This window comes from Myodes glareolus, chromosome 14, assembly GCF_982192425.1.
Source record: "Myodes glareolus chromosome 14, mMyoGla1.1, whole genome shotgun sequence".
Taxonomy (NCBI): Eukaryota; Metazoa; Chordata; class Mammalia; order Rodentia; family Cricetidae; genus Myodes; species Myodes glareolus.
In genome coordinates this window covers 45337546-45351408 of record NC_142039.1, presented here as the reverse complement: position 1 = coordinate 45351408, position 13863 = coordinate 45337546, and the positions used below count along the sequence as shown (strand labels likewise).

General features: G+C 37.5%; 1 protein-coding gene across 1 annotated transcript; it reads right to left on the bottom strand.

The window, feature by feature from the left end:
* Positions 1–2757: 2757 nt before the first annotated feature.
* LOC125396196 (prolactin-5A1-like) lies at positions 2758–8790 on the bottom strand. The gene is made up of 5 exons (XM_085698850.2): positions 8760–8790; positions 6669–6847; positions 4820–4927; positions 3759–3947; positions 2758–2943 (listed from the first exon to the last, which is right to left on the bottom strand). The coding sequence occupies exons 1-5, from the start codon at positions 8788–8790 to the stop codon at positions 2758–2760; spliced, it is 693 nt and encodes a 230-aa protein (XP_085554976.2).
* Positions 8791–13863: the final 5073 nt, after the last annotated feature.

Below are 13863 nucleotides of genomic sequence, written 5' to 3'. Positions count from 1 at the left end.
CACAAAGAACAGGGTTGATATCTAAGCACAGAGAAGTTGGTTGTACCCATAGGAATTGTGTCACTATTGTGCCCCTGGTTACATTTTGACTGGCTTTGTGATTGTGATAAGATGTCCCTGAGCAGGTCTGTTGGTATATCCAACATCGTGTGATTGGCACTGTCAAATACCAAATCATACTGAAAGAGATATTTGCTAGGCCAGACTTAGTTTTCAATATTTGAGAGCAGAACATGTGATATGGTTTTCATTCGTTTCTTACCATGTGGTTTTGCAGCATACCTCACAGCAGTGGCACAAGTCTTTCCCTAGGAAGGACCTCCGAGTCTTCCTGCTAAAAATTTGACAGTAATAATCTTGGCATTGGCTTTTTTCAACAAGCATATGGCTTTTATGTCCCAGGTTCTTTACATATGAGAGAAAGTATGAGATACATTTTCTTTGTGAGTCCATTTATTTTGTTAAACCTAACGAGTTCTAATTCCATCTATATTCCTGTAGAAAATAAAGCTTTCATTCTTTTAATGGCTGAGTAAAATTTCATTTGGAATAAAAACATATACAACTATATGTAAATATATATTCTTTAAAAATCATTTTGGATTTATTTTATTTTGTGTATGAGTATTTTGTCTGCATATATGGAGGTGCACTCATGCACACCTGGTGCCTGAGAATGGCAGGAGGGGTCATCAGATTCCGTGGTTCTGGACTTACCAGGAGGAGTGGCTATTAACCTGTCTTAGTTAGGGTTTATATTGCTGGACTTAAATATTATGTCTAAAAATACCTTGAACAGGAAAGCATTTATTGAAGTTTATAGTTCTATATAGTACCATACAATAGTCTATCAGTAAAGCAAAGTCAGAGCAGGAAACATGAATACTGGGAACCAACATGAACCAAGGCCTCTAGAGAACCCACAATTGATCTTAGCTCTCAGGACATCTCTCCAGCTCCATGCCACTTCCCATTTATGCATCTATTTACTGATGGACATCCAGGCTTGCTCTTATCTTGATCTTGACTAGCAGGGCAGGCAGCATGAGTGTTCAGTGTTTCTACACTAGGCTGATCAGTTTTTTTCTGTAGTTTAGTATAGTTGGATTATATAGGAGGTTTAAGTTGTGTGAGGACCTCACGTTCTGATTCCGTTATAGCTGCCCTGTTTTACATTCCCAGATGCCATGTATACTGTTGTCCACTTATATCCTTCCCAGAGTTTGTTGAACTTTCTGTTAGAGTCCTTGTGAGGAAGCTCTTGTCTATGCCAGTATCTTGAAAGGTTTTCCCAATGCTTTCTTCCAGCAGCTTCAGAATTCCAGGTCCAAATTAACACTGAGTCTCACGTGGAATTTTGAAGAATTATTCTAACTATTCTTTATTAATAAAAATTCAGGAGTTAGATATCGGGGTAAGAAGCTGAAGGATCACAGAGGCAGAGAAGCCACAACTCTTCTCCTACTTGTTTCATTCCTTTCTCCAAAAGAGCCTAGACGTCTCTCTGCTCCACCTTACTACTTCCTGTCCTATCTATCTACAGTCCTCCAAAACCTCTGTGGTTAATTTTGTTCGATGAGTGGCTAGCTCCACCCTCTGACTCCAAGCAAGCTTTATTTGTCAGAATACAATCAAAATAACCCATGACAGAATTATTTTGTACAAGGTGAGAAACAGGAATGAAGCTACCCTGTAAATATGGATGTCTAGACTTCTGAGCACTGTTTGATGAAGATCCTCTTTCTTCTAAAGTATGTACTCGTACCTGTCTTTGTTTGGGTTAAATTGTTGTACTTAAACACTTTGTCCAAAGGCACCTTAAGGAGGAACATATTTAATGCTGCTTACAGTTCCACACACAGGCCTTCACTGAAGGACTTATCAGGGCAGGAATTTAAGCCTTGGAGAAAGCACTGAAGCAGAGGTTGTGGAGAAACACTACTTACTGGCTTTCACTCCATGGCATGCTCCACCTGCCTTCTTGTACAACTCATGGCCACTTGTTTAGGGGTGGCATTGTCCCCAATGTGGGGTTGTTGCACTCACACCAATCATTAATGAAGAAAATAGACAACAGATTTGCCACCAGGCAATCTGATGAAGGCATTTTCTCACATGAGGTTCTTTTTCCCAGACATTTACAGCATATATCACATAGGTAAAAGGACAGAAGTAGTAGCAGCAGCAGCAACAACAGCAACAACATAATAATAAATAACAAAAAAGCAAATTAGAAACTTTTAATTGAAAATAAAATTTTAAAAAAGAAGTGATTTTTTGTATTCAATGGTACATTGACTCATTGTAAAACGTAAAGAATGTTGACTGAGGTTTCTGTCCTGCCCGGTCCTGCAGCTATTCAGTCCCAAAGAAACACACAGAGGCTTACATTAATTATAAACTGTTTGGTTTATTAGTTCAGGTTTCTTATTAACTGTTTCATCTTACATTAACCCATAATTCTTGTCTGTGTTAGCCATGTGACTTGGTACCTTTTATCAGTGAGGCATTCTCATCTTGCTTCCTCTGCATCTGGGTGAAGACTGCAGCCTAAGTCTTTCCTCTTCCCAGAATTCTCCTATTCTGGTTGCCTTGCCTACACTTCTTGTCTGGCTACTGACCCATCTGTATTTTATTAAACCAATACAAGCAACAAATCATTACAGGGTGCAAGACCACTGTCCAACAACAAAAGAATCTTTTAAGGATTAAATCATTATGAACTGTCTCAGAAATAAACAAGAAGGTTGGAAGCTTTCATTCATTATGAACAATTTGTTGTCTCAGGATATTGACATAATCAGACACTTTTTGTGTGTCTCTGTTCAAGCAGACGAACAAGCTATGTAGACCAAAAAGTTGGATTCCTCTTTGGGATTGCTGTAGATATGGCTCTCCTGACCAGGCAGTGTAGGTCTCATTTTTCTTAAGTTCAGGATGAACCTAATCACAAAATAATGATCAATCAGTTATTATTTATATTATTAATATTTTTAGTCCTCATACTTTTAAATATTGAATAATATTTTGAGGAAAGGAAGGAATGTAAATCTTAAGCCAAAAATATATGTCTCATGTATGGGGACCTGGGAACTATAAGTCTGTTATTTATCTAAAAACTAGACAGAAGAATCATTTATATATTTTTTTTGTAGTGTAGTTGATCTCCAATGAAGTATATCATCACAGGAGTAGACAGAATCGCTGCTTGGCTATTGACACACTTTTGACCAAAGGACAATGGAGAATCTAGAGTCAGTTTTCATGTGAGGAAATTTTCCATATTCTCAGTGCTACCTCTCATGTGCCATTTGTGTTTTAATAGTTTTCTTAGGAGACAATTTCTCTTTTCTTTCTTCAACAATATCTATTCTCCATGAATCATGGACATGATTCATCATTTCAAGGACACAAAAATGATGGGGGCCTAAAATACTTTCAGTTTAGGGATGATTTGTGTGAGAAGATGTGCTGAAATGGTTGAGATCTTTTACTCTGCCCAGGAAAGACACTGTCAAAATTGTTTCCTGAAATCATTAACATTAATTGGGGTCCCTGTGTTGTGGGGTACTAAGGAAAGTACTTTTGAGAAGTTTGAAGTGCTCCATACCCTTTAGTCCCAAGATTGTCTATGCGATTACCTGCCTAAATTTCCCTGTGGCAGACAGAGAATTAGTCTAAAGTTCAGTTTTCATTACAGATGTTACAGTTTTCATGAATAATGAGTGAAAGCAAGATAGTTTAATGAGATGACTCACCTGGCTGAGTATAGTATTAATGCCCTGCAGATTTTTTGTGAGTCTTTTGATTTGCCTATCAATCAAGGCAACTTTTGATATGGTAGCATATGGAGTTCCATCAAGGTCAGCCATACTGTTTTGTACATGGTACAGAAGGTTTTTCCAGGCAGCCAGCATTCTGATGGTCACATTCAGAAGGGTCACAGGCTAAGAAAAAAACCAATTGAGCATCATATAAGGGCACCACTGTAGTTTGAATTGCATGTGGTAAGACCACTAGTGTAGTCTTCATATCTTGTGACGTTATTGATAATTAATTGAAGCAATATTGATACAGTGCTTTGGGAATTATATTGTCATGGAGTGGCTCTAGGCATCTCTCTTCCTTCACCTTTTCTTACGTTTTACAGTTGCTGTTGTGCATAGCAGATATACAGAATGAAGATTCCAGTAAATCGTTAAGAATATGTTATCGGTGTGCCATGTGGACATATTTGATGGTAGTTATTTTAAGTCATGTTGAGATTGGCTATGAGCAGGTCATTAGATAAGCAGACTTGATTAAAAACACATTGGGACTGTCTGCCTAGTTTTGATAGGCCATATTTGTACCCCATGAAGTATGAATAAGATGTTACTGGGCCCTGGGTAATGGTGTCAGATAAGAGTGAAGAAATAGGCAGAAGAGCAGAAATACAGCAGGGAACATTTCCAAGTCAAAAAGAGTTGATGCTGTGGTCAGTAGCATACAATGTTTCCCAAATATGCACTTTAGTAGTCATAAAATTGCAACTCTTCTTTCTTTTCTTATGCCTGCATATGAGAGTAAATTTAATCATGAAACTTCAAATCAGTTCAAAGTCTCTTTCATAATTATAGGTTCAATGCCAATGGTAAGGCTGTGATTCAAATAGGGGCAATTCCATGAGCAATTCATGGATACATTAAAGTTACTCTCAATGTTATTTTGCATGTACTTTATCATCTGTGTTGTGTGCTTGTCCTTTCTTCACATTCCTGAAGGTGTGGTTACCGTGACTACATGGTGCCTGTTTTCAGGTAGCTGGGTGCGGACTCACCTGCATTCTTTGAGCTTTCCTTTTGCTGTTTGGGATGGAGTGAGATGCAGTGTGGCAGGTCATGGTGGGCTTGTTCTGAAACTTCTGGCCTGGATCATACTGTGCATCCTAGAAAGGATGTAAAAAAATCAGTTAGTTAGAACTTTGGAACGGAGTAAATGAACTTATGGGCAGAGTGGTAATTATTAATGCATTTTCTGTGTCTGTTAAAAAAACATTTATTTTATTAGTTTTTGGAGAATTTCAACGACGAGTACTGTATTTACGTAATTTCCACCCCCCACTCTCCTCCCTCAAATCTTTCTAGATCCTCATTGCCTCTCGACTTGTTCACTTGTTTATTATTGTTGCACATGTACAGGAACAAATAGACATATGTGTGCATAAGTAAGACCTGCTAAGTCAGTTTAGTGTTGCTCATATGTACGTGCATTTGTAAATAACCACTTGGTATTGGACAATGTCTAAAGGGGATTTTCCTCGAAGAATACTTGTTCCCTATCTATTTGAGGCCATTATTTGCTTGTAATTCTTTCTGTAGGGGTGGGACCTTGTGAAACTTCCCTTATCCATGTTGGGATATGAAGAGTACATTAAATCTCAAGTTAAGAAATTAAAAAAGAGACCCTTGGCATATTTACTTCTTTCTATTGGAGATGTAACCTAATTTAATTTTCACATCTACCCTATTAGCTTCCCATGGCTTCGCAACTTTACAGCTCTGATTTCTCACTTGCGTAAAAGTTGCTATTTGCAAAGGAAGCACTAAAACACCTAATCTACAAAACACTATATTGTTATGATTATTTCTCTATAGGGTTATAGCCCAATGCCCAGTACATATATGTCTTCAATCTCTTGATTTCTGTTGGAACACCCTGACACATTTTCTTTAATTGCACATTATATAATTATATATATTTTTCTATTAGCACTGGAGCTATATACTGTGAACATATTAAATTTAATTAATATTTAAATAATATGTGATCCTATATATTTTTACTATGTTTATTATTTAAATTTGGTAATCAGCAAAATTATGAATTTTTTTGAGTTGTTACAGATGTTAATATGAAAGGTTGCCAATCAGGAAATAGAGAATGAAAAAATAAAACAGTTATTGCAGAGGACAGCATTAATAAATGTTTATCGCGCACATGGTAGCCTTGTGCTCATAGTCATTGACGTTGAAGCCCTCATCTATTTTTGCCTCCTGGGTAGACTTGGAGCAGGTAAGATCCAGTCTTTAAAGTACATACATCAGGAAGAAAAAGCCTGTTTGTGGTTCTAACCCAGCTCTCATTTTGTAAACTCATGTTCTCAAATTCTTTAAACAATGGCTCCCAGGTTTTGGGGTTCTAAAAGGCTATTTACTATTACTATTATTGTTGCATTTCCCCCCTTTTGACATTGTTTCAGACATTTTAATTATTTCCAGTTCAATGGATTCTTCCAATTTGATTCTCCGTTATTGTATATCTGCAGTATGCTAAGTGAAGAATGTCAGTGGAGACTTTGCAGAGCACCCAAGAACAGAAAATCAGAGTCCCCTTTCAGCCATTCCTTTTTGGACTTCATGCCAAGAGTAGAAATAAAAAAAAATACATTACAGAAAAATCTTTTAAAAATGCTTTCAAAAGTATTTTAAAGTACTTTCATTTTCTCCTCCAATTCAGTGATTTTATGAAGCTCTCATTACCCCCCCCCCCCCATATTTTAGTGACTGCTGCTTTGTTGTGTATTATTTAAATTTTGGTCCATATTTTCTCATTTAAACTTCTGTTTATCCCATTTACTGACATCGGGACCTTTTTATGAAATAGTCTAAAGTAAGTGAAGGACTTACAAATTCATTTAACGTTTCCAAAGAGAGGCGATTGATGGTCTCCGATATGGTGCTTGTCCTATTAAACATAAAGCGAAGGACCTTCTGACAGCCTCCATCTTTCATGAGACACCTGGGTACAGAAGCCACATTCTCCCACATGAGCAGCAGCAGCAGCAGCAGCAGCAGCAGCAGGGCCCCTGCAAAAAAGGAATGAAATCACAGAGACAATCCATTCATGTGAAGTCACAAGAGTCACCCTTTTCTAGTCCCAGTGTCCTCTTTTGAACAGTGTGCTATATTTGAGCTGGAATGAGGAAAAGATGCATCACCCACTATGAAAATTTGTCAACAAATTGACAGTAGATGACATGATAAGAGAGGTTCTAGGACATCTGCTATGACAATACCCAACTTTAAAATTTGTGACAATGATATATACTGGTGTCATTATCAATGTGCTTTTGACAGACATGGACCTATAAAAGTCAATTTTAAGAGGGAAGAAAACTCAACTGCCGCTGTAAAAATGAGCTTTCAACTTCAACGATACTACAGAAAAGTGTTTTCCTATATCGAAGTCTGAGTCTTGGGCTGGGGGTTGTCTTCAAGGTTAAAGTGCTTGCCATGAAAGCGTGAAGACAGGAATATAAATTACCACTTCCAATTGAGTGCCTGAACTGTGGGGTATTCCAGTTTGCCTATAACTGTACCTCCAGGAGTGGGGAATTGTAATGCACAGCCCAAGCTTGCTAGCATGACTATTCATAATGGTAATCTTTGCATTTCATTGAGAGATCCTGCCGCTACAACTAAGATCGAAGAACTATGGAGAGTGATTAACTCTATCAAAACCTTCATTCTTTGTGGCATGCACACACAACAATGAATGCCTTTAGATGCACATACTACATATATCCATGAAAAGGAAAAGATGAAACCAATTGCAAGCATTCAGGTACTAAAGTTTAAAGAGACTTTTATAAGTGTAGCTTGGATTGTTCAAGATTAAATTAATGAATTACCAAAAGATCTATGTATAGGAAATACCTACTCTCAAGTAGCCAAATAATTAAATAGATTACAAGTTATATAGTGTATAAGTTAACTAAACAATATATTAAATGTAAGCTAAAACAATATTTTTAGAATTCACAGTGCCTTTAATTTTTCAAAGACAAGTGCTCTTTCCTGAGTTTGACACTTGATGAACACACACACACACACACACACACACACACACACTCCTACTATTAATCATTGGAGAGATATACAAGGACTAAATAAGTACTTTTTCACATTTCTTAAAATGTATCCCATAATTGTGATTAATTCATTTTCTTAAAAAATTATCAAGAATGTAAACGCTAACAGCTAGCAACTATAGCACATATTTTTTATTTACAAATTAATTAGGAATGAGCCAAATTCTCAAAATCCAATAAGACACACATCTGTGAGCACTGTCTGCTTTAGCTGAATACTGGAAGCTTCATTAGGGTGGCTCAAGCCAGGCAGTTCATGGTGCCTTGGAGCCTGAAAGTGTCAACTGCGTGATTGTGACAAATTAGAAGCATAGGCACCAGAGGTCCTCATTCCAGCATCAATTTCAGGAGCACAGCAACTTTTAGATAGATCCTTCCTTATTCTGGAGCTGTCCTGTGCATTGGAGGCAGTGAGAACATCTCTCTCATTTCTACACACTAGACGTCAGTAACACTCTCACCTTTTCTCCTCACTTCAATCAAGAAAACACACTTTCTACAGTTGTCGTTTAAAGGTTAACATTCTTAAGAACCACTCATCTAAATATTCTGCACAATTTTCTTATGCAGTAAAGATAAGAACTTCACAAGAGCAAAGAAAGTGTTCTATATGATGCCGGGTGGTGGTGGCGCACACCTCTAACCCCAACACTCGGGAGACAGAGGCGGGTGGATCTCTGTGAGTTCAAGGTCAGCCTGGTCTACAAGAGTTAGTTTCAGGACAGGCTCCAACGCTACAGAGAAACCCTGTCTCAAAAAATCAAAAAAAAAAAAAAGGTATTCTATACGAGTGACTGTAAAATGATGAATTCATTAGGCTTTGAGGAACAGAAGTAAGAGTACTTACAGGAGTGTGGTTGGATCAAAGACAGCCGCATCTCTGAGAAATCCCACCACAGTCTGAGTGCCAACTGAAGACGGCTGCCTCTCTAGAATCTTGCCTTCAGTTAATTTTTCTACCACCTATATAGTCCATCAGACAACCCCCAAAGCTATGCAGAGATGGTGTGTAGGAGAAAAGAAGATAGGTCTATAACTGTATCTACTTCCTGATGTCTAATGTTTATGTCACAGCCAGAGGAATGTAGTCATTTCCTAATACTTCATTCTTTCCTCAGGCTCTTTCGTTCCTCTGTCAACTCTTTGCACAAGTCCTTGAACCTTAAAAGGGTCGCATATTTTAATTTTTTTATGACCACCAGGAAACCATAGCACAGTAACAGCCTTGCTCTCAGCACTTTAATTGGTATGAATCTTTGCCACCACCCACCAAGCATTAGAGAGTTTATCTTTGCTATGTAGGCTAATAACAGGTATCTATTTTGAGAAGAGTGGTAGGTACACCAAATCTACTTCTCAAAAGGACAATAAAAATCTTGCTACTGAACCTAGGTCTAACCCAGTCACAGATTTTTGGCTTGGCTAACAACATGAAATATTGCTTCCCTATACCAAGGAAGGTTGAATTATGGCACAAGGTTGTTGTTTATTATTATACCTATTGTGCCTTGGACTGGTAGTTACATCTTGTCTACTTTTGCAATTGTGTGAACAAGAGGCTGATCAGTTCATCTACTGGCACTTCACCCTAGTGTCCAATGTATTATACTTAGCACTATCAAATTTGCTACATTAGCATTTATAGATCATGTCTAGCCCATGCTTTCTCTATTCTGAAACCAGAACAGAGTATATCAACATCCATCAATAGATTCTTAACATTTGGCTCATGTATACCCATTGACAGTGCATGTATTCTGTGGACAGCCTCATGAACCTCCCTGATAAAACTATTCGGAAAATGACCAGTCTATCCCTGGAATTATTAATAACTTTATGGCTTTTACACATAATATCACACCAAGAACAGCATCTGCTTACACATTCTTAATTATCAAACTCACTCTTCTGGTTAGTTTTCCAAATATGTAAGAAATAACAGTTTATTGTTGTGCAGTGCTAACTTTCACAGAGGGCTGCCTGATCTCTGAAGGTTTACTGTTGCCTTCGCCAAGAATATGAAGTTCTTACTAGGACCTAGCATCCAAGAGGAATGGGAGAGAAGAGGGCAAAACAATAGAAAGGATGTCTGTGAAGTCATAAGGAATCACATGATTTACCTAACCAAAAACACCTATAGTGCTTGTAAGTTGGTTTATAAATATACATATACAATTTAATTAAATTTTTTTATTTTACATACTAAACCTAGTTTCCCCTCTCTCTCCTCCTCCTGCTCTCCCACCTTTCCCCACCCCAACCCCCACCTATTTCTCAGAGAAGATGAGGCCTTTCATGGAGAGTCAACAAAGTTTGTCACATCACATTGAGGCAGAACCAAGGCCCTCCCTCTTGTTTCTAGGCTGAGCAATATATGTATCCCTGCATAAGAAATGGCTCCAAAAAGCCAGTTCATGCACTAGGGATCCATACTGGTCCCATTGCTGGTGGTCCACAAACTGCCCAAGCCACACAACTGTCACCTACATTCAGAGGGCCTAGTTCCATCCTATGGAGCTTCCCCAGGTGTCAGTCCATGGTCTGTTAGCTTTCACTAGCTCAGGTCAGCTGTTTCTGAGGTTTACCCATCATATTATTGCTCCTCCCTCTCTTTTACTGGGCTCTGGGGGTTCTGCCCAGTGCTTAGTTGTGGATCTCTGCATCTGCTTCCATCAGTTACTGAATGAAGGTTTTATGATGACAATTAAGGTAGGCATCAATCTGATTTCATGGAAAGGTCAGTTCAGGTACCCGCTCCAGTATTACTTAGAGCCTTAGTTGGGGTTCTCCTTGTGAATTCCTGGGAATTTCCTGAGTGCCAGGTTTCTCACAAACCCCAGAATGGCTCCCTCAATCAAGATAGCTTCTTTCTTGTTCTCTGTCTCTAGCCTTCCCCCAACTTGACCATCCCAGTTCCTCGTGCTCTCTCCTCCCCTTCTTCCCTTTACCCTTTCTCTTTACCCAGAAGTTCCCAATTTGTTCAGGAGATATTGTGTATTTCCCTTTCCCAGGGGGATCCATGTATGTCTCTCTTAGGGTTCTTCTTGTCATCTATATTTTCTTGGGTGTTGGACTATAGGCTGGTTATCCTTTGCTTTATGTCTAACATTTACTTAAAAGTGAGTACATGCTGTGTTTGTTTTTCTGGGTCTGGGTTACCTCACTCAAGTGATTTTTTTTGTTCTATCCATTTACCTGCAAATTTAATATGCCATTGTTTTTGTACCACTAAGTAGTACTCCATTGTGTAAATGTACCACTTGTTCTTTATCTGTTCTTTGGTTGAGGGTCATATAGATTGTTTTTAGGTTCTGGCTATTAATAATAATGCTGCTATGAACATAGATGAACAAATGTTTTTGTGGTTGAATGTGCATCCTTTGGATATATGTTCAAGAGTGGTATTGCTGGGTCTTGTGATACATTGATTCTCAATTTTCTCCTGAAACTGAGAAACTTCTGTAAAGCAAAGGGCATGGTCAGCAAGACAAAGCAGTAGCCCACAGAGTGGGAAAAGATCTTCACTGATACTACATCTAAAAGATGGCTAATCTCCAAAGTGATCAAAGAACTCAAGAAACTAGACATCAAAATATCAAATAATCCAATTATAAATTGTGTATAGATCTAAAGAGAGAATTCTCAACAAAGGAATTTCCAATGGCTGAAAGACACATAAGCAGTTGTTCGATATCGTTAGCCATCTGTGAAATGCTAAGCAGAACAATTCTGAGATAAGATCTTAACACATGTCAGAATAGCTAAGCACTGAGGACGTCAAAAGCACTGATGACAGTTTATCTTGGAGAGGATGTGGAATAAGGGGAACAGCCCTCCATTGCTAGTGCGAGAGACAACTTGTGTATCTGATTTGGAAATCGGTAATTTAATTTTTAAGTAAAATAATAACTTTTAGAAATATATTACCCTTTTGAGTGGGAAGAAGCAGGTGAAACAAGAAAGTGGTTAGCAATAGAATTGGTCCTAAGTCATTAAAGAAAGACCTTAATATTGCAAAGCACCCATAGGCTTTGGTTCTCTCAGATTACTTTTGCATTATGTTACATGGGGTTTTACATAAAATTTTCTTCATTGAAAGTGTCATTAGTAACTAAATTTTCACTCAAGATGAGCATATCACTATTACAATGATCCATAAACACTTTGGACTCTATAGAATGTACCTATACTTAGATCAATGATGGATTTTAATTAGCCAAAGCCAGGGTTTTCCTGCCTTCCTTACTGACATATGTTGATCCATTTATTACTTAAGAATTTCATACATGAGTGATATTTACATGATATTTACATAATCCCTTTTATCTTCCTTCAATTTTTTTTCATGTTCTTTCCATTTCTTCTCAAATTTATGCCATCTAAGTCTTTAATTATGGTGGGACTCAATGCCAAAGTGCAATTTATGTTTCCTGTTGGGTCAAAATTGGCCCAATTAAATTAAATGCAAAATCATACCTTTTCTCTAAATTACCATTGAAACTATATACCTAACTACACTCATCAAAAATTTATAACATAATCATGTTGGTTGTTAAGAGTCAAAAATACTTGGTATAATTAAATGGTACTCTTATATTGGTCACAGCTAACAGTTGTCTGGTTAGACTTGTAGCCCACTCAACAGGTGGGAAAACATGCCCAGTAGTAGAAATGTATTTAACTGCCAGGGACTAGTGAAGTCATGGATTTTATAAGAGAATCTACTACCACCACTTTGATAGACCAGGTTAATTTATAACTCCTAAGAACATTCTAAACATTATCCTTATACCCACAGAACTAAAATTCTGCTCAAAGAAGCATAGTTTTCTATGTATAGGTATCTGTATTTGTCAGTCTCCTGATTCCTGTTTCTCCATGCTACAATTTATAACATTATAGCTTTTCTTTGACCACATAATCTATGCATTTTAAACATATAAAGTTAATAAAATTTTTAGAGTGTAACTGTGTTCATTTTAACATTAGGTGAAAACGCTCAGCACAAAAGAAATTTAAAGCACAGTAAAAATGTATCAATGTGCCCATACCATTCAACACTTAATTTAAAAAAAAATACATTTTCCTTGTGGTATGATTGAGCATCCTTTGGGTATATACCCAAAAGTAGTAATCCTGGGCCTTGAGGTAGGTTGTTTCCTAATTGTCTGAGAAATAGCCATACTGATTTCTAAAGCAGCTGAACCAGTTTGCACTCCTCCCAGCAATGGAGAAGTGTTCCCTTTACCCCTCATCCTCTCCAGCATGAGCTATCATTAGTGTTTTTGATCTTGGCCATCCTGACAGGTGTACGATGAAATCTCAGAGTTGTTTTGATGGCTAAGGATGTTGAACATTTCCGTAAGTGTCTTTCAGCCATTTTAGATTTGTCTGTTGAGAGTTCTCTGTTTATGTCTGTACTCCGTTTTTAAATTGGATTATTTGTTCCTTTGATGACAAGTTTCTTGAGTTCTTTGTTTATTTGGTGTGCTCAACTATGTTCATATCAACTTTATTTGTAATAGCCAGAACCTGGAGACAACCTAAATGACCCCCAACTGAAGAATGGATAAGGAAAATGTGATATATTTACACAATGGGGTACTACACAGTAGGAAAACATAATGACATTTTGAAACTTGCAGGCAAATAGATGAATCCAGAAAACATCATATTGAGTGAGGTAACCCAGAAAGACAAATATAATATGTATTCACTTATCAATTGCTTTTAGACATAAAGAAAAAACAGCCTACAATTCACAACCCCAGAGAACTTAGACAACAAAAAGGACCCTAAGAGAGACATACATGGATCTAATCTACATGGAAAGTAGAAAAAGACAAGATCTCCTGAGTAAGTTGAGATCATGGAGATCAGAGGGTAGAATGGGAGGAGGAAGGAAAAGGCAACAAAAACTATATAACTCAAAAAAACAATAAATAAAAAAA

Coding starts and splice junctions, on each gene's coding strand:
- LOC125396196 (XM_085698850.2), bottom strand. CDS start 8,790: ATGCGGCTGTCTTTGATCCAACCACACTCCT. Junction 6,848..8,759: donor TTTGATCCAACCACACTCCT/GTAAGTACTCTT, acceptor CCTTTTTTGCAG/GGGCCCTGCTGCTGCTGCTG. Junction 3,948..4,819: donor GGAAAGCTCAAAGAATGCAG/GTGAGTCCGCAC, acceptor TTTTTTTCTTAG/CCTGTGACCCTTCTGAATGT.